Source organism: Microtus pennsylvanicus, chromosome 15 (genome assembly GCF_037038515.1).
Source record: "Microtus pennsylvanicus isolate mMicPen1 chromosome 15, mMicPen1.hap1, whole genome shotgun sequence".
Classification (NCBI taxonomy): domain Eukaryota; kingdom Metazoa; phylum Chordata; class Mammalia; order Rodentia; family Cricetidae; genus Microtus; species Microtus pennsylvanicus.
This window is the reverse complement of record NC_134593.1, coordinates 67,980,786-68,004,386: the sequence shown is the minus strand read 5'-3', so window position 1 is coordinate 68,004,386 and position 23,601 is coordinate 67,980,786. Positions and strand designations below refer to the sequence as shown.

The 23,601-nt window shown below is 46.2% G+C and overlaps 1 protein-coding gene across 2 annotated transcripts in view; it reads left to right on the top strand.

Moving 5' to 3' along the window:
• Abcc4 (ATP binding cassette subfamily C member 4 (PEL blood group)) overlaps positions 1-23,601 on the top strand; it is a 204,686-nt gene that overhangs the window by 79,844 nt on the left and 101,241 nt on the right. For both annotated transcript variants that reach the window (XM_075949138.1, XM_075949139.1), the window contains exons 14-19: positions 3,736-3,832; positions 8,293-8,502; positions 11,444-11,584; positions 11,929-11,966; positions 12,666-12,760; positions 14,501-14,647. In XM_075949138.1, coding sequence (XP_075805253.1) covers positions 3,736-3,832; positions 8,293-8,502; positions 11,444-11,584; positions 11,929-11,966; positions 12,666-12,760; positions 14,501-14,647 — 728 coding nt within the window. The remainder of the gene's footprint in view (positions 1-3,735; positions 3,833-8,292; positions 8,503-11,443; positions 11,585-11,928; positions 11,967-12,665; positions 12,761-14,500; positions 14,648-23,601) is intronic.

The following is a 23,601-nucleotide window of genomic DNA, read 5'->3' as shown; positions in this document are numbered from 1 at the left end:
GTACTTCATGCTGCGAATAAGACACTTAAAAGTGGCCACGGTGGTGACTTTTACGGCATGTGAATTTTACTATGACACAAACAAAAACACATGCGTGGTAGTGGGTTGAACGTTTCAGAGCACAGAAAGCAAGAGGCAAGAGAGGCTGGCACTTGGCTCTGACCCAGCTCTTTGATCCGACCCTCCTTTCCTGTGACCCTTGATTGTGACTTGATGGATTTTGCTCAGGGCGGAATCAACCCTTTGTCACTTTGGTGAGCTTTGAAGGATCCACTCAAGTTCCCCAGCACTCAAGATGATTCTCGGTGGGAAGCTATAGTGGAGGCTCTCGGGAGGAGAGAGGGAGGCATTTTAATTGCTTGGTATCGGTATGCAGATCACAGAGGTGCCCCCCCCCAAGCGTCCCTTTGAGCATGGGTGTTTATAAAGTCTGCTTGCACCTTTAATGTTTAATGGCTTTGGATAGACCCTCGATAGAAGCAAGCTTGTTAGAATCGTTGCTTGCTAATCAGAACCACATTCTTTGGGGGAACTTGGAGCAGGGAGCACGAATGCAATTTAGGAAATCACTCAGCAGCAGCTGGAGAATGCTCTCAACGAGTTAGAAAATTGGATTGAACAATATGCTGTGAAAGATGGTGGCCGCGTCGGAGCTGGGAAACGTGGAGTGCTTTGTATTAAATGGGAACGAGCCACTCTTCTGTTCGCCATTAGCAGTTTTATTTCAATCACGGATATACATCCAAGGTTATTAAGATTGGCGGGTTTTACAACTATATATGTTACAAACATGGGACACAGAAGGCTGGGGTCTCCCGACTGATGCCAGCCTGATGTAGCTGTGGATTCTTGCATTTTAGAAAGTCTCAACACTGCAGATGCCTGCCTCTCCCGTGATCTGTGCAGGGCTATCCTAGTTAGATCTCCCACGCTGCCGCCTACCTCCTTGTCTTAGTTTATGTATTTCTTAGTTTGTGCAGGCTACTGTGACAGAATTCCATAGCCTATAATCTGTAAACAACAGAGATGTATTTCTCATCTCGTGGAGGCTGGAAGCCCGAGATGAGACGGTAGCAGATGCGATGTCTCTTGAGGACTTGGTGATTCCTAGGCACATGTCGGCAGAAGAGGTACCGTTCATCCACTGGTTCTCCTTTATAAGGAACAACGGCAATCCTTTCCGTGATGGCAGTGAGAAAGCCCCATCTCTTCATACCATCACCCTGGTTTCGAATTTCCAGTGTGTGAACGAGTGGAAAGACAAAAGCCTTCAACTAAATGAATCCAAGTACTTACTGACTCTGTCTTTCCTGTTTGTGTCCCTGAAATGTCCGCTCTGGCACGCGGGGCTACAGTGCTTTGTTTACTCTCTGAGGTTCTTGTATGGGATCAGAATTAAATGATGAGCCCATCAACATCAGTATGGCACAGGAAGGCCCAGAGGCGTGTGTCTGCATAGTTTTAGTAAGGTGGAGGCAGGAGGATTGAGTTTAGTACTTTTTGACCAATCTGGGAAATATGCCAAAGATTATGTGTATGTGTGTAGATATATTCACACATATATATACATACACACACATGCACACACACACAATATACACAAACCGACTTTAAAAGTTTTACTTTTTAAAAATTTAATGAATATTTCTGTGGACATTTTGGGGAAAAAAGCCACCTAACTTAGGGAAAACATATATTCTAAGTTCTCTTGCTTGTGGTGGAAGTTGTTGGTGCATTTGAAACCTCCGGCTTTGGCCTTGTAGGTGTAATAAGAGGCAGTCACACAAAGGGATGGAGGCAACTGGCTCTGGTGAAGGAACAGCTCAGCTGAAGCGCAAACGCTGCACCTAGAAAGGGTTTGGCAGGTCGAGAGGTGTCGGTAAGAAATAAGCTGTGCCAGAGGATGGAAAATTAATCCTTCATGGAAAGCGCGTAGTTTCTGCATGGGGCGGGTGTCTTAGTTCTGGTAATAGCCCAGTTCTAAAGGCACCTTTAGTTTTTTTTATAAAGACTTTTTGGTCCCCTAGTGGAAGCAGATGGCGAAGGCTTAGGGAAAGATGGAGGGTGGAGCTGACATTTTTTGTATCTCTATGGTTGTAGTCTGGACCTTCCCCTGTATCTGTCTCTGTCTTTCTCAGATAAGTACCTTTAGTTTCTTTGTTATTTGTAATTTTTGACTTTTTTAAAAAATTAAAATATAATTATGTCACTTCCCCCATGTCTTTCTTCCCTCCAATTCTCAACTCCCTATTAAAATCATGGCTTCTTTGTTTTTCATTGCTATCGCAACACACACACACACACACACACACACACACACACACACACACACACACACACGAATTTGAAGGGCTCGATTCCATGTCTCTCCATGACAGCCTCTCTCTGACAACCTCACTCGCTAGCCTGTGGCCTACAGCCCTGCCGGTTGCTCTGTGTGAAGACTTGGGAATCCAGGCTGTAGGCAGAGCTCCATGTATGGTGGCCCTTAGCCAGCTTCCCCTTCCCCATGCATATGCTAAGGCTGAGTTCTCCTGGGTCTGCAGTGAGAATCTGGATGCACTTGGAGCAGTCTAAACCTTAAAGGTCATTGACTTCTTTCCTTTTAAGTGTTGGAAATTGTTAGTTCTGAGAGAAGAATATTTGCTCCTAGCATGGGGAGTAGGATTGTTACGGAGGCTACAGGGGCCTCCTCATTCACTTTTCTACCCATGGTTATTTAGGAAAAGAGATTGCAAGTGTCCATTAGTAGAGGTAACTGAGGTTCTAAGGCTGTTCATTTACTTGGTTTTCATTCTTCCTCTTGAGTTTTGTTGTAGTTTTGAGATGGTCTCATGTGGCCCAGACTGGCCACACAAGCTTGCTATATGGTTGAGGATATTCTTGAACTAGGCTGCCGTCTCCAGCTCCTTAGTACAGGGACTGTGGGCAAGCACCACCAGTAGTTCAAGCCCAGGACTTTGTACACACCCTGCGTGCTCTCTGCCATCTGAGTGATAGCCTTAGCCCTAATAATATTAATTAATGTGTACATCAGAAGCAGTCCCATGAGCAGACATCTAAGAAAAGTACCCATCTTTCTTCTTATGTGATATGTGTGTTTCTTTAGGATTCCTATATCACAATAAGGTAATTAGAATTTTATTCATGTTTTGTAATATTAGTACTGTCCAACTGCTTTTATTATATAAATATACATAAAATTTATTTTTTTGTCATATAATATGTAAATATACACAATTGTTAAACTAAGTTTTAGAAGAAAAATTAGCAGCCACAGCCTCTTCTTCTGGCTACTTTTCAAAGTGTCATAGGTAGGCTCAGGTGCTGCTAGTGGATTTGAATACTTAGTCACTATTATTAATTTATATTTGTATTTAAGTTTTAAGATTAATTTTTATTTACTTTTCGGTTATGTCTGGGTATCTCTGTGTGGGTATGTAGGTGTCCTCAGAGTCCTGAAAAGGACCTCGATCTTCTGGAGTTGGAGTTAAGGCTGTTGTGAGCTGCCCAGCAGGGTGCTGAGAACCAGACTTGGTTCCTCTGCAAGAGCAGTGCCCAGCCTTAACTGCTAATCCTCCTCTTTAGCTCGTGTTTAAATTGTATTTATACCTCCTTTAAAGCATGTGTCGTTGCTATGTTGCCTTTATGTCGTCATGGCTTCAACTCTTGGTTTTGCGGTTTGGAGAGCCCCTGCTAATGTGTTTTCTCCTCTGGGGGTGTTTACGTCTGTAGGTGCATCTGTCAGACCCTGCACGAGAAGGTCACCATTTTAGTGACTCATCAGCTGCAGTACCTAAAAGCTGCCAGCCACATCCTGATATTGAAAGATGTAAGTCATTTCCTCTTTAAAAGCAGGGTTGGCGTTCGCTAAGAGATTTTAATACAGATTTTACGCAGCAGGGTTCAGAGAAAGCAGAGCACTTGAGAAGTAAGTGAAGAACTCTCAAGAGCAAGGTTATGGGTGTCTCAAAGGCAAGTTGAGAGTGTGAGCAACGTCGTTGTCCACAGAACCAGCTAGAACCTCAGGTTGAAAGCGGGATGCGGGGTTCCCATCAGGCTGTTCTCCATGGACTTGAGAAGCTGCCTTCCCTCCCCCAGTTTTACATTCATTTCCTAGGGTTGAGATTCGCATCCTTGAGGATATCGGAAGGACTTTTAGAAATACCACTCTGAGGGCTGGCGATGTGACTCCATTGGTAGAGAGTATGCCTGATATGCAAGAAGCCATTCCCAGCTCTCCGTGGAGTGGGTGTGCTGGCCCATAGTCCCAGCCCTCGAGGCAGAGGCAGGAGAATCAGAAGCTCAAGTTCAGGGCCAGATGGGGACCCATGAGACCCACAAACAAGCAAGCAAGCAAGTAATAACAACAGAAAACCCGTCAGAAAGCAGAAATGCCACTTCCATTCTAAGCCATGGTCCTCTTCCAGATGATAAAATTGCTCCCTCAAATTTGTAAGATGCTCTAGTGAGATCAATGATGAAAATGATGATGCTGTTTCCTTAGACATTTTTGTTTCATTTTCTACATGACCTACGGGTACTGAAGATAATTTGGATAATTTTGATATTAAGTCATCCTTCCATCTATCTTTTTGCCTAAAGAGTATCTCTTATTCACAAAAATAATGAATGGCTGAGCATCCTCTGCTCAGAGCTGCCTAGTCACGATGACCACTTTGATGGTACCTCTATCCAAGTCCTTTGGAATGAGGCTTCCTCTCCACAGTATGCAAGGTGAAACCTCTCCACTCTGTGGCCTCCCTTCTGGTCAGAGTAGGTGTGATAGGGCTTGTGGGACAATGACAGGAAGATGGTGACCGTGCTTTTACCTGGAAGAGGGATACCTGAGGCATGATGTTTGGCGACATGTCTGTGCTGAATGATCTAGGGGCCTGGAGGGAGATGGGATCAGAACCCAGCACACTGGCCTTGGATGAGATGGCCACTATTTGATTCATTGGAGGGTCTCATCTGTGATTTTGTTCCCCACCCCCAACGCTGCTGCCACCAGGATAATCGGGGGCTATGGCAGAAGCAATTAGAAGTCAGTCGTCTAGTTCAGCAGGCAGAGAAGTGCGCTGCAGTCAGCAGGTCGGTGTGCGAGGGCTGCTAGGACAGAGTAACGAGAGCTGACGGCCGAGTGATGCTGGGAAATGCTGTCTCTCTGCTCTGCTGTGCCCTGGTGGGACTGAGCTGGCCCCAGAGCTCTGGAGCAATCTCTTCCTCTGGTCTCCTTCCGGCAGCCCTTGGCTGTCCTTGGCAGTCAATCTTCTCATGGCTCTACCCTGCTTTAGTGTGACCTCACTTTAACTTGATGGCATCTGCAAAGGTCCTGCTTTTTAATTCGTTACCGGAATTTGGAACTGGGGTGTCTTGAGGTACAACTTAGCCTATGACAAAACACCACCTTGTTGAGATTAAAATTAGCAAGGGATTTTCAGGGTTCCTGGTGTTTTCCTGAGGTGTCCCCCCACGCCTGTACCCTGCATGTTTGCATTGGTGACATGGTGCTTATCTTTTGCAGTGGGGAGGTCTGAGTTGTCTCTTCATCATGGACAGAAAACAACCTCCTTGATGTGTTCATTACTTTATCAATTTTATTCAGCGTTGAGTTAGCCACAGTGGAAGACCTAAGACAGGCCATGTGATTTCCCCCTTTTATTGAAAATGGATTTTTTTTTTCTTGTACAATATATCCTTTTTACAGTTTTGCCTCCACTTGCCCCTCCCAGTTCCTCCCCACCTCCCCTCTCCCATCTGGACCCAATTCCCTTTCTGTCTCTCCTTAGAACGGAACAGCCCTCTAGGAGACACCAGCAAAACATAACAGAATGAAATACAGTAAAGCAAAAGCCATGGCATCCAGGCTGGACAAGGCTAGTCCAGAGAAGGACACGAGCTCAGGAGCAGGCACAAGAATCAGAGCCCCACTTGTTCTCACACTCAGGAGAATGGAAGCTGTAATACATACACAAGGACCTGGTGCAGACCCGTGCAGGCCCCATGCTTGCTGCTTCAGTCTCTGAACTCACCTGAGCCCCGCTTAGTTGGTTCAGAGCTTGCTCTCCTGCGTCCTCCATTCCCTCTGGTTCTTCCATTCCTTCCATTTCCTCTCCTGCAGGTTCCCTGAGCTCTACGCGGAGAGCTTTGAGGTCACTTTATGAGAAGAGAGGGTCAAGGATGCAGCGCCTTCAGGGCTCCCTTCTGAAAGGCCCTTCCAGATGCAGCTCTAGCAGAAAGGCACCAGGAGGCGCTCACACACTGAGCGTCAACTCCAGAGAGCCTGAGGCTTCCCAGTCCATTCTGGATTGAGGACTTTCTACCAGACCCCGCCTCCCAAAGGTTCCAGAACCTCCCGGTAGTGCCACCCCAAGGACCAAGCCTTTCATCACACAGTGGGAACACAAATAATTAAGCCACATCCAAACCATATTCTTCTGTAATCTCTTGTATCATAGGAGACTACTTGTTCGATTTCCAGCTGTCCAGACCTGAATAATCACACAGAAATTTTATTAATTACAACCCTATTTGGCCAGTGATGACTCAGGCATATTCTCAGGAAGCTCTTACATCTTAATCCATATCTAATAATTTGCGTATCACCATGAGGCAGTGACCTACCAATAAAGCTCTGATGTCTATCACTTTCAGGAGCTACATGGCATCTCTCTGACTCCGCCTACCCTCTCTCTATATCCCTTCCAGCCTGGCTATATTCTGCCCTACCATAGGCCAAAGTAGCTTTATTCAATAACCAATCAAAGCAACACATATACAGAAGGACCTCCCACATCACTCTTGGCCAGAGATGGAACTGATCAGTGAATGTTAGCCAGAGTTCGCAATATTTGCATGCAGTTATTCTCAGAGACGCAGATTACAAGTTGCTATGGAAACCGGCTATGTGATGATAGTAGAGTCCTTTAGTGCCTCCTTGGTACTTAACTGTGGCTGCCAAAGAGAGGCGAGGGAGCTGTCAGTCAGAGTTCCGGGGAGCAAATTCTCACCACAACGATTATATAAGGCAGGGTGACTATCCCCTTAGCAACAACTTAAGAGTGTCAGCTGTCTCCTGGGCCCCCTGGGAATGGGCGCCCGGATTCCTCAGGCTGGAAAACAATTAATTTCATGTGCACAGAGCTGAATGTTCTGCCTGCAGAGTCACTAGGTGTAGAAGGGTTTTGTCACCTGTCCCCACATGGCCGCTGTTTCGGCGATCCTGCCTCTTGCGTACTGTGAGTTTTATTTTTAGTAGACAACAATTCACTCACCTGCTAGCAGGTAGAGAAACTGAGAACCACTCTGATTATTTGTCTGACCTTCTCTAAGAGCGGAGAGGATGGCTGCCCCTTCAGGCTGCTCCCTGGATTCTTACAGCTTGTCTTAGGAGCTGTCCCCTCTTGTCAGCAGTAGTTTCTGTGTGTATTTTACGGACAGGAAGGGTGTGATTGCATTAAAATGTGTGGAACAAATCTTACCCCCTAAGTGCAATAAGACACTGCGTTCCAGGAATAACTTTCCAATCCTTAAGTTACCAGGCTTGTAAAAGCCCAAAGGCACTGGGATTTTCATCAGTGGACCACCTTGATTGGGGTTGGGGTTGGAGAAGGACAGGGATTGGGTGGGGTCCAGGGCCATTTTCCTCTAACCTGAGCCATCCTCCCCTCAGAGCTACTTCCCTTTGACTCAGTACGCCAGGATTTTTTCTAAGTATTAAATCATTTGGGGTTCACCTCATGGGGTAGGACATCATGGAGATATTTGCACATTATTTCCTATAACTGTGGTCAGGAAGAGAACCCCCAAGTAGATGTGCTGTGGAATGTTGAATTCCCAGTGACGGTCTTGAATTTGGGGGCACGGTTTACTCTGAGATCATGATATTGGTCTAAGTTTTGCCCCAGGGGGGAAAGGTGGCCAGCTGAGGCTGGGTATGTCCTACCTAGGTGGAGCTGCTCGTGCACCTCCCTGTCAATCAAATTTCCCTGCGTGAGTCATCTCTGTGTTCTCACAAAAGACCCTGTGGGCTCTCCCATCATCTATGGTTTTGCTTCCTTCAGTGCCCATGGTATTTGGGTCATAAGGCACAATGACACATTGGGTCAGGCACCTAGAATTTGGCAGGAAGCAGGATTCTCACGTAGGAGGCAAACCAAGTCACTCCCTTCTGGTTGACCAGGATTCCAGACCCAAGAGCAGCTGTAGCTCAAGGCCCGTAGGCTGTGGTTTGGTGAGATTAGTGCCATGAAGTGTAAGTGCCCGCCTCTGAAATTCCTTTCGTTTCAGGGACAAATGGTGCAGAAGGGGACATACACCGAGTTTCTCAAGTCCGGCGTAGATTTCGGCTCCCTTTTAAAGAAGGAGAATGAGGAAGGAGAGCACTCCCCAGCTTCAGGAACCCCCACCCTCAGGAAGCGGACCTTCTCCGAGTCCTCCATTTGGTCCCAGCAATCGTCCAGACCCTCCCTGAAAGATGGGGCTCCGGAGGGCCAAGATGTGAGTCCGTCTTTGGTTATATGTTCCTTTTTCTCTTACGGACCTTGTGGCTCGTGGTGTGGTGACCCCCAACCACAAAATTACTTTTGTTACTACTTCATAACTGTAATGTTTGTACTGTTATGAATTGTAATGTAAATATCTGTGTTTTCTGATGGACTTAGGCGAGCCCTGTGAAAGGGTCATTCGATCCCCAAAAGGGTCGACCCACAGGTTGAGAACTGCCGCCTTAGACTCTAGTAGGTAGGTGTAGGTGGGTGACATGAGTGTCCCGCTCTATTTCAGATGCTTTTGTTAGTCAAGAGGGACACAGATCTGGTAGCCTTAGCACGTGACCCTTTTAGTTCAGTTCCTTTTATTTCTCCCTTAGTCTAGCCCAAGGGCCACATCTTATTCCTCACAGCCAGCATAGGCCCGGGTGGCTCTGTCCCATATTGAAAGCCTTTCAAGTAATCTACAGTAATCTACACCGCTGCTCCTCTAGACAAAAGTCATCCTTGGAACTGGCATGGATGGGATGGGTCTGAGACCTCTGGGAGTTATGTAGGAGTGTCACATGTTTACATAACCGGTGTGCTCCTGTAGATTGCCTGTGTAAGAGTGTCATGTGCACATAGCCGGTGTGCTCCTGTAGATTACCTGTGTAAGAGTGTCACGTGTGCACATAGCCGGTGTGCTCCTGTAGATTACCTGTGTAAGAGTGTCATGTGCACATAGCCGGTGTGCTCCTGTAGATTACCTGTGTAAGAGTGTCATGTGCACATAGCTGGTGTGCTCCTGTAGATTGCCTGTGTAAGAGTGTCATGTGCACATAGCCGGTGTGCTCCTGTAGATTACCTGTGTAAGAGTGTCATGTTTACATAGCCGGTGTGCTCCTGTAGATTACCTGTGTAAGAGTGTCACGTGTGCACATAGCCGGTGTGCTCCTGTAGATTACCTGTGTAAGAGTGTCATGTTTACATAGCCGGTGTGCTCCTGTAGATTACCTGTGTAAGAGTGTCACGTGTGCACATAGCCGGTGTGCTCCTGTAGATTGCCTGTGTAAGAGTGTCACGTGTGCACATAGCCGGTGTGCTCCTGTAGATTACCTGTGTAAGAGTGTCACGTGTGCACATAGCCGGTGTGCTCCCGTAGATTACCTGTGTAAGAGTGTCACGTGTGCACATAGCCGGTGTGCTCCTGTAGATTACCTGTGTAAGAGTGTCACGTGTGCACATAGCCGGTGTGCTCCTGTAGATTACCTGTGTAAGAGTGTCACGTGTGCACATAGCCGGTGTGCTCCTGTAGATTACCTGTGTAAGAGTGTCACGTGTGCACATAGCCGGTGTGCTCCTGTAGATTACCTGTGTAAGACTGTCACGTGTGCACATAGCCGGTGTGCTCCTGTAGATTACCTGTGTAAGAGTGTCACGTGTGCACATAGCTGGTGTGCTCCTGTAGATTGCCTGTGTAAGAGTGTCACGTGTGCACATAGCCGGTGTGCTCCTGTAGATTACCTGTGTAAGAGTGTCACGTGTGCACATAGCCGGTGTGCTCCTGTAGATTACCTGTGTAAGAGTGTCACGTGTGCACATAGCCGGTGTCCTCCTGTAGATTACCTGTGTAAGAGTGTCATGTGCACATAGCCGGTGTGCTCCTGTAGATTACCTGTGTAAGAGTGTCACGTGTGCACATAGCTGGTGTGCTCCTGTAGATTGCCTGTGTAAGAGTGTCATGTGCACATAGCCGGTGTGCTCCTGTAGATTACCTGTGTAAGAGTGTTACACATGTGCACATAGCCGGTGTGCTCCTGTAGATTACCTGTGTAAGAGTGTCACGTGTGCACATAGCCGGTGTGCTCCTGTAGATTACCTGTGTAAGAGTGTCACATGTGCACATAGCCGGTGTGCTCCTGTAGATTACCTGTGTAAGAGTGTCATGTGCACATAGCCGGTGTGCTCCTGTAGATTACCTGTGTAAGAGTGTCACGTGTGCACATAGCCGGTGTGCTCCTGTAGATTACCTGTGTAAGAGTGTCACGTGTGCACATAGCCGGTGTGCTCCTGTAGATTACCTGTGTAAGAGTGTCACGTGTGCACATAGCCGGTGTGCTCCTGTAGATTACCTGTGTAAGAGTGTCACGTGTGCACATAGCCGGTGTGCTCCTGTAGATTGCCTGTGTAAGAGTGTCACGTGTGCACATAGCCGGTGTACTTCTGTAGATTTTAAGCCCTCTCTGTATTACTTACAATTTCTAATAAAATATAAATGATATATAAACACTTGATACATGATAGCCTCAGGAACAGTGGCAAAAAAAAGGGTCCATACATGTTCCAGTACAGATGACGATTTTTTCCCTCTGAATAATTTCAATGTGCAGTTGCGGAACTCAAGCCCGGCAGGTCTAACTATCGTCTCTGCTATCCAAATCCTCATTCTCCATATCTAGGAGCCTGGATAATTCTGATATAAAAAGGAAATGCTCTCCTCCCTCTCTTGTAGAGGGTTCTACTCAGTTCCTGTGTTTGGCTAGCAGTGTGAGCGCCTGGTTATTCTTGGTGATTTCTTGCTGCAGTTGGATTCAGAGCCTTGCATGTGTTCAGTGCGCACCCCATGCAGATCTGCACCCCCGCCTCCACCCTGCTCTCTTCCGTTGATGAGTGATGGTTTAGTCCTCATCGTTTTGTGATTGCTTTGGGTGTGGGTGTTTGGCGTGTGCTAGAAATCATGCCGCCATGCTCACGCAGAGCCATGCCGCAATGAGCAAGTGCTCCTAGAAGTGGGAGACTGAGTCCTGGCTGAACGCTTTACCAGACTGGGTAGGTATGTGCAAGGGAAGAATTACCAATTTTGATTCCTGCCAGCCACAAATCATATACCTGTTTTCCCAGAGCTTTGTCAACCAATTTTTGAAGACATTTTGTGTGACTCTTGCTTACCAGCACCTCTCCCTTCACAGACAGAAAACACACAGGCAGCGCAGCCCGAGGAGAGCCGTTCGGAAGGGAAAATTGGCTTCAAGGCCTACAAGAATTACTTCACTGCGGGGGCATCTTGGTTTTTCATCGTTTTCCTCATTCTGCTGAACATGGCGGCGCAGGTACATAATGACGTCTGTGCCCTCAGTGTGGTAGTCGCACACATACATTTTTGTGTGATTGACACATTGTGCCACATTCTCTCGGGATTTACACTGAGGTATGCTGTCCGTGGGGAGCGACATAAGGACGCTAACTGGAGTTGAAAATGCGTAGAAAAAAATTGGGCTTACCTTGTAAGATCTTAACCGTGACATCTTGTCCGGGAAGTGGGATTTGGCACTGACCCATGCCTGCTGGAATCGTCCTGGTTCTCTGGAAATCCCCTCTATATCTCCACATCTTAGCAATTTCGAGTTTCAAGTCTGGAAGCCATGCCGATGTTGTATCTCACTTCCCTCTGCAGGTTTTCTATGTCCTTCAGGACTGGTGGCTTTCCTACTGGTGAGTGGCTCGTGTCTGAATTAACGGCTTTGAGATCCGTCGGGAGCTCCATTTTCCCACAGGTTTTAGGGAGAGGTGGGCTTGTTGGGCCTTCTGGTCTAAGTTTAGTCTCCTGAAGAGAAACAGTGAAGTGTGACCTGCAGAGGTCTTCACCACATCGGGTCCTCAGCTGCATGCTGGGAACTGACTGTCAAGCTTCACATTGATTTTGTTGTTTTTCAAGACAGGGTTTTCCTGTGTAGTCCTGGCTATCTTGGAACTCACTCTGTAGAGCAGGCTGACCCCAGACTCACAGAGATCCGCCTGCCTCTGCCTCTCGTGTGCTGGCATCAGAGGCGGCACCTTTATTTTAGTTTATGTAGATGAGTGTCTTGCTTGCATCTATATCTGTGTGCCATGTTTGTGGCTTGTGGCCGCAGAGGCCAGAAGAGGGCATCAGATCCCTGGAACCAGAATTACAAACCACTGTGAGCCACCATGTGGGTGCTGGGACTCAAACCCAGGCCTTTTGGAAGAGCAGCAAGTGCTCTGAATTATGGACCCATCTCTCTAGCCCAATTCAAACTGAAGTTTAAAATCAGGTACACAGAATTGTGTGAGCTGAGACCCATTTTCTCACACAAGACTTTTCTCTCTAACTGAGGTTCCTTTTGTTGTATGTTTACCTGATTGCCTTTTCCTTCCACATTCTGTCCGTAGGGCAAACCAGCAGAGTGCGCTGAATAACACCGAGAACGGGAATGGAAGTGTAACCGAGACCCTAGATCTTAACTGGTACTTAGGAATTTACGCAGGTAAAGTTTAGCCATTGGGTCTATTATCTGGGAGCCCGAGGTGCTTACAGTGAGCCTGTGTGAGCTAGCAGAGCTCCTAGGAGTAATTCAGCAGCATCTTAACAGATTAGGAGGCTCGGTCGCATTTACTCTGTGAATTAATTAGAATTTTTTTTTTTTGAAATCTACCAGAAGAGGTTGAATGAAGACTCTTAATTTGCTCTCTACTGGATTTTGAAAGTTAAACTAGGATTGAGCGTTCAGAAAAGCACCCACTGGAACTCTACGGCTATTGTCTGTTCTAATAGGCTGCCTTAGCTAACTCTTCTATCATTATACGGGTGGGCAGGGGATTAGAAACAGATCTGCACCCTGTGGTGTGGATTGCTCCAGTTCCGTCTGCATAAGTAAGCCCGGGCCTTTATTGAACCTGGATGGAATCCTCTGACAGCAAGGCCCCCAAATAAAAGCATTATCCCCTCGCAGGTGTGCAGAGTTCCCGTCAGCACACCGCTCATCTCTGGGGCCTCACCAGTTACCGAACGGGGAGGCTAAGCAGAGAGCAGCCCAGTGTCGAGGGATGAGGGCTCCTTCACTTTCCTACCGTGAGATCAACAATGGTACCCTGTCTCCAGCTGTGTCCTCTCATCACCACACTCTGTCTTCACAAGGCTGCCTCAGAATATGTGTAGATTACACACTTCATAAAAAAATCCTCATCTGGAATTTCAGGCATTCCCACAGGAAGCTCTCATCCCAGCTCTCCTCAGATGGGATGCATTATCTCTGAGAGCCCCACTCCCCGGGATTCGGTACTGACTTAATCCATTGACTGGTTACCATCCCAACCCCTGGACTATGCAGGACCTAACGGGAAATAGGTCCATTATCTATTCAAGTAGGCTGGAAGGCTAAGGACGATGCCCGTGTGTAGAGTTTTAGAACTAATCAGCTTTCAGAGGTCAGATAAAAACACGGCGTTGTTACAAACTCTTTACCCCATCAGTTCTCCCCGTACTGGGCAGCAGTATGAGCGAAAGCTAATAGATACTGGGAGAACAGAGGGTAGGGCTGTGGTTCAGTGGAAGGATGCTCGCCTCATGTGTAAAGATCTCCCGTCCCCAGCAGCACACAGCCCACCCCAGCCATCTCTGTGCTGAGCGGTTATCCGAACATACCTTAATTAAACACAGAGTTTAGGTGGTGCTCATTCAAAACGTGTGATATTTATATGAGACACATGGTGATTAAGTGCCTATTCAACTGTCTTAGCATTGATTCATATTTTCTCACAATTCAACCACTTAAGTTTGTCCATGTGCCACTTAATGTGGTATTTCCAAATTCCTTAAAGCTGAGTGGGCATTCACTACAGGGAAAAGGTGAATTTCTTCCCCGTTAGTATTGCGAGTTGGTATCGAAACCCACTACAGTGTTAGGTTATGGGTCTTATAAATAATCTCTGGATATGGAGACAGAAAGGACAGCTTTCCAGTGATTATCCTCCTCCCGAGTTTTTATGAGAACACACCATATATTTATGATACCCTGCTGTCTATACTTTATCCACCCCACATACGTATTTTCCATTTATTGAGAAAAAACTTGAAAATTTTTGTCAGTGTATCTTATAAGTACTTTATACTTAGGTAGAACCTCGATGTTTTTGTAATTAATAAGTGATACCTGCATCGCCTATCCAACCTACATTAGTGGAGACAGTATAAAGACTCCGTTTTCTCTGGCTTCTCTTTGTTTCAGGCTTAACTGCCATTACGGTCCTTTTTGGCATCGCGAGATCCCTATTGGTCTTCTACGTTCTTGTGAAGGCTTCCCAGACTTTGCACAACAGGATGTTTGAGTCCATCCTGAAAGCTCCGGTCTTGTTCTTCGATAGGAACCCAATAGGTAAGTCAGATGCAAGTTCCCCAGTGAATGTCTTGTTGACGCATTGAAGATCTGAGGATGTTTCGGTCTTTGAAAAGGGAGCGATGTTGAGAGAAAAATCCCTGCATGTTTATTCCTTGTCTCCCCGATATTTCTCTCCCACAACAGGAAATCTTCATATCAGTTGTGTAGAGTTACCCCGATGTGTCTAGGTGTCCAACCACACATCGACGTTCAGTTTGCAGAATGAGTTGTGAACCCCACTGTCACGTGGCTCACGGGGCTCGCTGCTTACCTTGCAGGCAGGTAGGATGTATTTGCAGAGTGGCTAAGACACCTACTGTGTTCACACAACGTTGGCCTGTACCACCTTCAGGAAGGGTCTCGTTAGGAGGAACCCTCTCTGAGCAGGAGACGCAGGCTGTGTACTTGCTTCTTTTCTTGGGAGCATCGTTCATTTCTTGAAATGTGATGGCTGACTCTGAGGTTGACCTGACTGATACTGAAGATTTATCTAAATGTGATCACTCCCAGTAAAAGTTTTTAACTCTGTATTTTATCTCACTTATTATTATATAATATAATATAGATATATTATTTATTTAGTATTGTGAGATAGTGTCTTGCCACTGTAGCCCTGGCTAGATTGGGAGTCACTATGTAGACCAGGCTAACCCTGAACTGGTGATAGCTCTCTCGCTTCTTCCTCGCGTGTGCTGGGATTCTGGAGTGACCATTGCATCCCACTTTGATTCTGTTTATAAAACCAACAAAGCCAACACCAGAAAGCCTGCTTTCCTCCTTTGTCGTTTGTTGTTTTGCCATCACCAGTGACTCTCTTAGCTCTCTGGGCTCTGGTTGTATGACAGGGCCTGCGTGCTAAAGAGATCCCCATTCTCATGCCTTCCCATGAATGGATGAGGCCCCGCACAAGGGTCCTCTGATCCACTCTGCATCTGCAGGTACCTCCTCCAGCCGAATTGCTAGGAAGCATTAGCTGTCACCACAGACCCTGGTCATCTGGGGGTCAGTGGTGAGGCCTGGGGCAGCTTTGTTTATGCAGGCCATAATTAACGGGACCCGTTGTGGAGGAGCGTGGCCTGGAAGGAGCATAAAGGGCGCACGGGGCGTTAAATAGCTGCTGGACCCAGAGCAAAGCGTTTGGATAGTATCAGACAATAATTTCTAGAGTTAGATGCCTTGGTTAAAAGCGTGGGCTATGGCGCCAGAAGGCCGTCTTGATACTGAGAACCACCAGTTACAGCTGGGACGATGCTCATGTGTGAAATGGGACGATATCCGTAGCCGTCTTATAGAAACTGAGATTTAAGCGGGTGAATGGTGTTCAGAGCTTGAATGGTGCCCAGCTCTCTACCATCAGTTCCCAGAGAGAGACTGTGAGGGGCAGGGGCGGTGGCCCTGGGGATCCGTTTTCTTACCTGTGGGGTCAGAATTGGTATTCTGACCCTTTCTGCTTTATGTGATTGTCGTGAGGATTACATAAGACCAGACTGGAAGGTACCACGTGTGCATTAATCCCACAGATGCCACATGTGGTCTGGCCGGAGCTGCACTCAGAGGTAGCCGTAGGGTTTGGTGCTGTGAGCCTCGCGGCTGCTCCGCTAGTTAACTGGAACGCCTAGCAAGCTGTGCTCTGCTGTCCGCCTGTCCTCCCGGCTGTCCGCCTGTCCTCCCGCTCCTGCTCACCAGGCTCTTCATGCTCATGGCTGAGACCCATAGGCTTTTCCTGGTCCTGCTATTATTTATTGAGGGGCTTAGGGCCCAGTCTAAATCTCGGGTAACTAATCTTACATCATGTCAGAGGCGTTCATCTCGCTTCTCCCTGCTGTGTCTGTTAGCAGGACTTTCTTCCTTCAGTGGAAACAGAGCCCAAATAAACCCCACAAGATAGACCTTGCTTGCCCCAAACGTTAATACGAGTTATTTCCCTCTTTAGTGGAGAGCTTAAAAGGAAAATCAAAATACTTTTTAAGATGTCAGTTCTCATTTGAACAATATTTTGCACATTCTACAATGGCTATGAATTTTTGCCAGCATATAGCATCCAGGAAGTTAGACACGTGAGTCCATTGGTACAGAAACTTCAGGTGGAGCCCGCAGAATCCACTGTCTGCTGTGTCTCAAATCCAGCTTGTCCCTGAGAGCTGAACCTTCCATCTCTTCTCTGGCTCTGGCTGTTCCTTGTGTCAGAATCCCGGACAGGATATTCTGGAGGTCAAAAGTATCTTGTTCTTTCTGTCATGGGTTTGCCTTGCTCTCTTGGGAGTGTTAGCTCTTGGCCTCTCTCTGGTGCTGATTTCTGGGTAACCTCTGTACTTGTCCAGAGACCCAGGCCGTCTGTGGAGTCCGCAACACTGGCCACAGAGCCTTCATCCCAAGTGTCAGACTGGCATCGGAAGGAGAGAGTGGGCTAGACCTGAAGGGATAGGTTTCTTCTCCATGACACTATGGTCAAGACTAACTTCACCATCCCGCATGGCTGATGGCCAAGCTCACACCTGAGTCCTAAGATGTGAAGTTATTCTCTCTGTAGAATCCATGTATGAGTATGCAAAGTTAGTCACGGCGAGATTATATAAAATGGCCCCTGAGTGTTTACTCATAATCTGATAAATCTTAAGCTCATAATTAGGATCAATTTTGAAGCAAGACAGAATCTATGACCTTAGATGGCTGAGAGCCAACTTCCCTTCTTCCTCTTTAGTTTCCCTCTGTCTTCTCAACCCTCTTTGTTTTCTGCCCTCTTCTCCTTCGAGGGGGTTTGGTGATGGTTTGTGTGTCTGTGACAGAACCTCAGATCTCGGCTGCGTTTCTCCTCTTTCCCTCATCTGAATTGGAAGGCGAGCTGAATGGTGTTTATAGTCATTTTCCGATTCGCTTTCTGTCTCCTTCTCCCTCATCAAAATTTCTCTCCTATCTTAGCACTTTTGTTCAAGAAGATTTTAATAATCAGGGTCACACAAATTCCGGGTCGAGAGCATTAACAAATGAAGCCATGAGAATTCTCCTTGCAGGGAGCCTGGTGACTCTGGACATCGGGCACAAGAGGGCAGCATGAGTGCAGAATTGCAGGGACCGAGCTCCAGAGGGCTTGCAGGGCAGAACCCGCCTTGGCTGTTAAAGCTTCCTTGGAGAATTCTCTTTTTCTAGTCTGTGTCTTTATACCTCATTAAACTCGAAGGCTCTCTGCCCCCACCCTGTTTCCATGCCCGAAACATCGAGCTGCCTTATATAAATCTTTCCCTGCTGGTTGAGGATATTTCAGAGTGGACATTTTATCCCCACTCAGCACTTTCTGAACTAGACTCTGGAGTAGACAGGGACTGTCCCTGTCTGGACTAGAGTCTGGAGTAGGCAGGGACTGTTCCCATCCTGAACTAGACTCTGGAGTAGACAGGGACTGTCCCCATCCTGGACTAGACTCTGGAGTAGACAGGGACTGTCCCTGTCTGGACTAGACTCTGGAGTAGACAGGGACTGTCCCCATCCTGGACTAGACTCTGGAGTAGACAGGGACTGTCCCCATCCTGGACTAGACTCTGGAGTAGACAGGGACTGTCCCCATCCTGGACTAGACTCTGGAGTAGACAGGGACTGTCCCTGTCTGGGCTAGACTCTGGAGTAGACAGGAACTGTCCCCATCCTGGACTAGACTCTGGAGTAGACAGGGACTGTCCCATCCTGGACTAGACTCTGGAGTAGACAGGGACTGTCCCTGTCTGGACTAGACTCTGGAGTAGACAGGAACTGTCCCCATCCTGGACTAGACTCTGGAGTAGACAGGGACTGTCCCATCCTGGACTAGACTCTGGAGTAGACAGGGACTGTCCCCATCCTGGACTAGACTCTGGAATAGACAGGGACTGTCCCATCCTGGACTAGAGTCTGGAGTAGACAGGGACTGTCCCCTCTGGACTAGACTCTGGAGTAGACAGGGACTGTCCCCATCCTGGACTAGAGTCTGGAGTAGACAGGGACCGTCCCTGTCTAGACTAGACTCTGGAGTAGACAGGGACTGTCCTTAGGACGGATGTATGTTGTTCCTAAAGGGTTGGTTTTGACTGACTGCAGCTTTTTTTCAGGGAGAAAGATTATCGCTATGTCTTCAGTTTAATTTCCACATCCTCTGAATCTACAAAGACATTTAGGCACCCGGCTTCTCCTTCTGCTTGTAGAGACCAGAAGGTGGCAGGCTAGTGGCCCCGTCTTCTGTCGTCCAGTTTGGTCACATTGCAAGCGACTGACTGCATTAACTTCAGATTCCATAGAAATATTTATTTAGCTTTAATTTGTCAGTTTGCCTGGAAGAAGTGGAGCAACCGGTGCAGGTTGACATGTTTGCTTCTTTTCCCTGGGAGGGACAGTGTTAGTCTTGGGTGATGGCCAGTGTGTTCAGTCACATGTCAGATTTTTTTCTGCAGTGTAATGTGTGTGATGGTGTGTGCATTCCACAGTGTAAAAAGGAGTATCGATTTTTAATGTCACCATTTTAAAATTAAGCATATGAAAAATAAAATACTGGGAAAGGGGGAAAAGAAGCACACTGACTTCTATTGATTTAAAATATATATTAAATAACACACACACACACACTTTTGGTGGAAGCGACCACTGAGAACATCACCAATAGCCATGGATTTTAAGATTGGCACTTTCATATCCATCCTAATAAAACATCTAGAGACTGCACAGTGATTAAGATTCACAGCTTGATTGAGTGGGAAATTGGGCTTGTCGATGACTTCACAAATACTAACTGTAATTTAGGCTGTGCCTGTCAGGGGCTGTAGGAGGGCTGCCCGCAGTTTGCACGGTTGTTCTCCTTCTCCCGTCCAGGGAGGGAGTCCTCGGAATCCAGGGTAAGTTTCTGAACAACTCAAGCAGCGGTGAAGAGAGAGTTGAGAGCTGCACAGCGTGCGTTTTGTATCATCAGAAAGGCTGCCTTGCCCAAGCATTTATAAAAGCAATCGTCAACATGCCTTGCCTTTGCCAGAAAAGCAACAGAAGAAGGTCCTCAATAGAGAAGAAATGTAATTGCAGGATCCCTGTCTGTTTATTCAGTTCCAGTGACCACTGGAGTTAGTGCTAAATGCATATTTTCACAAGTATAATACAGCACTGTCAAAATTACCTTGACAATAATAGGCCTGTTAAATTATAGCTCTATAAGTTTGGAGGTAAAATGGCTCTGCTTAGCACACATTAATCTATGCCTGTTCACACAAGCGCCTGTGCTGAGCGGGTAGCATGTTTAAACAAGAAATACTGGTCTTAAAACCTCTGATTTATGGTAGGTGTTGTTTTGACACCAGCATCATTGAGACGGTTTACAAGGCAAGGCTTCGTGTTAGAATAGCTCACCGATGTCATCATTCGTCACCAGCATAAATATTCAGCTGGAAATTGGGGAGATGCCCATTCGTGCCAATCCCTCGCCGTGTTTCCTTTCAAGTGAGAGCTGTTGTGGCCAAAAGAGATGGTGATTTCTCTTCCTTGAGTGCAGAGGAGCTGGGAGGAACCGAGAATGAGAACAGCAGCGTCCTGACAGCTCCCATGTACTCGTCCTGCCTAGATGGGTTTTAATTCTGGCATAAGGCCCAAGGGCTCCCCTCCCTCCTTGCTTTATGCACATTGTAAAGAATATATTTATATGTGCATTAGTTAGCTGAAGAGGCTTTTCCTGCTCAAAGGAAGAAGTTAGTCATCGTCAGAAAGGCTTTGTTGCAAAACAAAAACACACGTTACCCCTTTCATTTTTTCCTTGTTAATAATGACAAACGTGAGGGAGCGCAAAAGGATTGACACAAAAGATCGCATTAATCATGGTGATCTTCAATAGCCACATAAATATTATTTTTTTCTAGTCTGAATGAAATAGCTAAATGGTTTGAAGTAGGTGTGGCAATTAAATCCTGTCAAGTTGTCACATATTAAAAATAATGTTTTTTCACACAACAATGGTTATATGTACTTAAACTCTTATCAGGGGTGATATTAAGTGATATTTTATGGGAGTTGCCCATTTACTGCTAATAGCATAATAAAGGCCTTTGTTATGAGTTTAAATAGTTACATAGTTACATATGTTTGATTGCTCTTGTTATTTCACCAGTAATCTCTCTAAGCGAGATTATTATGGGACTTTTCTACACCCAGTAAATAGTGTGCTGTTTTAAAGCACATTTTAAATCTGTTAGAGTGTTCAGATTGCTCTTTATTCATTTTCTCCTCCCTACTAAATTGTACATGGAAATACTTGCAGTCTAGTAACATGCGTGTGCACACACACACGCACACACACACGGAGAGAGACAACACTATGTTCATGGTTGTCCAATAGAATGTTTAAATGATAAGACTGAGAAGCTGTTAGCTTCTTAAAAATGATGGCCATGTTGTATTTCAGAAGATTGAAAGGATGACATTTTCCTAATTATATCTAATTATTTTCCATTAAGGCATATATTAAGTGTTACATGCATATTTATATTTCATTCTTGTTTCTTTATTATAAATGTCACTCTTCATTTATCAATGAACAAACTTAGGAAAAAAACCTAAGTATTTGCATCATTGAGTCATATTTTATCTCACATAAAGTATTGGCTTATTTTATTTTATTTTTATTTTTTTTGTCTGCTTCTATCCAGTTTACCCTCGTACTTGTCAAGATGATAGTTGCCCTTTATGACAAATTGTATTTAGTATCTGTCCTTGTGAGTCTGTCTTCTCTGAAGGTGGAGAAGTTCTATGGCTGTGACGTTAATGCCCTCACTGTGAGGCATTCAATGGGTCAGAATCCGTGCTGTTTAAATCCAGCTCACTTAGAGCGAGGTACCCGCGCCATCCTTGGCCATTGCCATCTAGGCTGCGTAGATGGTTGCATGATTCAAAATCCTTCAATGCTGTCTCTTGAAAGATTTCCCCCCAGTGCTAGTTCTGCAGTAAGAAACGCTTCAAGCAACAAGTGCATCAAAGAATCTTCAACCTCAGCCTCTGCCTTTTGCATTATTTCAAGAGCAAATGGGGTTGAAATTCTGTGCCAGCGTCATCATGAATAAGTATTGATGTTGTGGAGAGTCTAGCTGAGATGCAGCATGATTTTGGGTATTAAGTGGAAGTCAGCCAGGACTTCCTAAGTTGGAGTTATGTTTGGGGGCTGCTCTTGCTGCTCTTGTTTTTTTTTTTTTTTTTGTAGTTAACTATGTATGCACCAACCATGTCTTGGCTTGGCATTGTGCTCCCTGCCATCTTTCAGACTTACTTGTTATTTTATTACCACATTTCCCGGACTCAAGATTGGGGACTCTGTAGTTGATGGTTTCAGGGAACAAGGGCAGGCTTTGTGGGGCATTTGCATCTACCCAAGGTACGCCCAGAGAAAACAATGGAGTGCAGTGATAATTAGAAAAAAATTACACCCCTTTGTCTTATAGTTGGCAGATATATGGAACCTGGTTCTGCTTTCTAAAGAGCAGCTGACAATAGTGGGCCTAGTCCACAGAATGGGAGGGCCTAGACAGAAAAACCAGAATTGGTTCTCTGTGATTCACAAACCTGGCCTATGGTTCTAGGTTCTCTCATGGTTTACCAGCTGAGGCAACGTAACCTTCAAACACCTAATACATGTCTTTGAGATTTCAGTGTACGTTGAAGAGGACTTCCGGCCTTCCCATAGCTTGGAATTTTGCTACTTTCATAGATGTGTTTGACAAGCTGGGTGCCCCGAGAAACAGGAGACGATGCCTCCATTTTAAGACATCGGCAGACATGTTAGAACTGCAGCGAAGGGATGCTGAGAAGGATGGAGTTGACCTGTCCCCATGTGGCAGAAACTTGGCCTTGTTACTGCCAAGCCCCTCGCTTCAGTTCCCTTGTCCTTGGCCTCCCAGAGTGAAAAGAGGAGCTTCTCTTCTCCGCAGACATTTATCGGTCAGCGTCTAGGTGTCTGTCTTAGACCCCGTCTTCACAGGAACTTCATGCTTAAATAACCAGACAATAGATTGCTTTAAAAAAAACATAAACAAAGAAGAGCATTGCAGTCTCTGATTCTGTATAGGAGTGTTAGAGACTGGAAACTTAGGAATTGTAGATGGACAGACAGACACCCCACTTGCTCCTGGACATGGCCTGATACTGTACATCTTCACCATCAGTGCCACCAACGACTGGCTTTGATTTCATAAAGTTTGCAAAAGCTCTTCTCCTGATACTTCAGGGTAAATTGTCTTCATACCGAAACCACACTAGTGGGAGGAAGGATGGGGGCCATTGGGAGATTTAAGTACACGATTCTGTATTTAAGGCCACACTTGCCGAGTTACAGCAGACCCAAGTCTCCACTGTCATCCAGACACATCCTGACCCATCAGGGAAGTCACAGTGCTACGGCTCAACCTAGGAAATGGGCAGGGACCTCCAGGGTTGCTTTCTAGACATCTCGGTAGAAAATAATATTTTCTCTGTTGGTAATGGTATCTTGCAATCACCTGTAATCCATTGAGTGTTCTCATTCCTGGAAACCAGGATTAATCTTTGAGGGGGAAACATCCTCCTCTTTAAGTAGAAGCCTTACTAATAGCTAGAAGAAAGACTCAGCTTCAACGTGCATGTTGGGTGGAGGTTTATTAAGAAGTGTGATTGTTTAGAATCACACAAATCAGGTTTTCCATTCTGGGAGTCTTCGCCTTCCCTTTCTTTTTTTACATCTGCGTTTCAATAGCTTGTGTCACGTGGGCAGATGTTCCAACCTCCTGAACACCTGGAAAGTCTGCTGTAGACTCGTTCTGGGTATTTGGAAACCTTTAGCCAAACATCATTTCCCATGCAATCACTCGCATCATTCTAGGGAAATCCTGCCTGCAGGTCTGCCTTTGCTGGAAAGTGATGCGCTTGCTGTCGAAACATCCTAGAGGCCAGCAGCCCTGCCCTGCTGGGGCTGCGGCCCCCGTCCC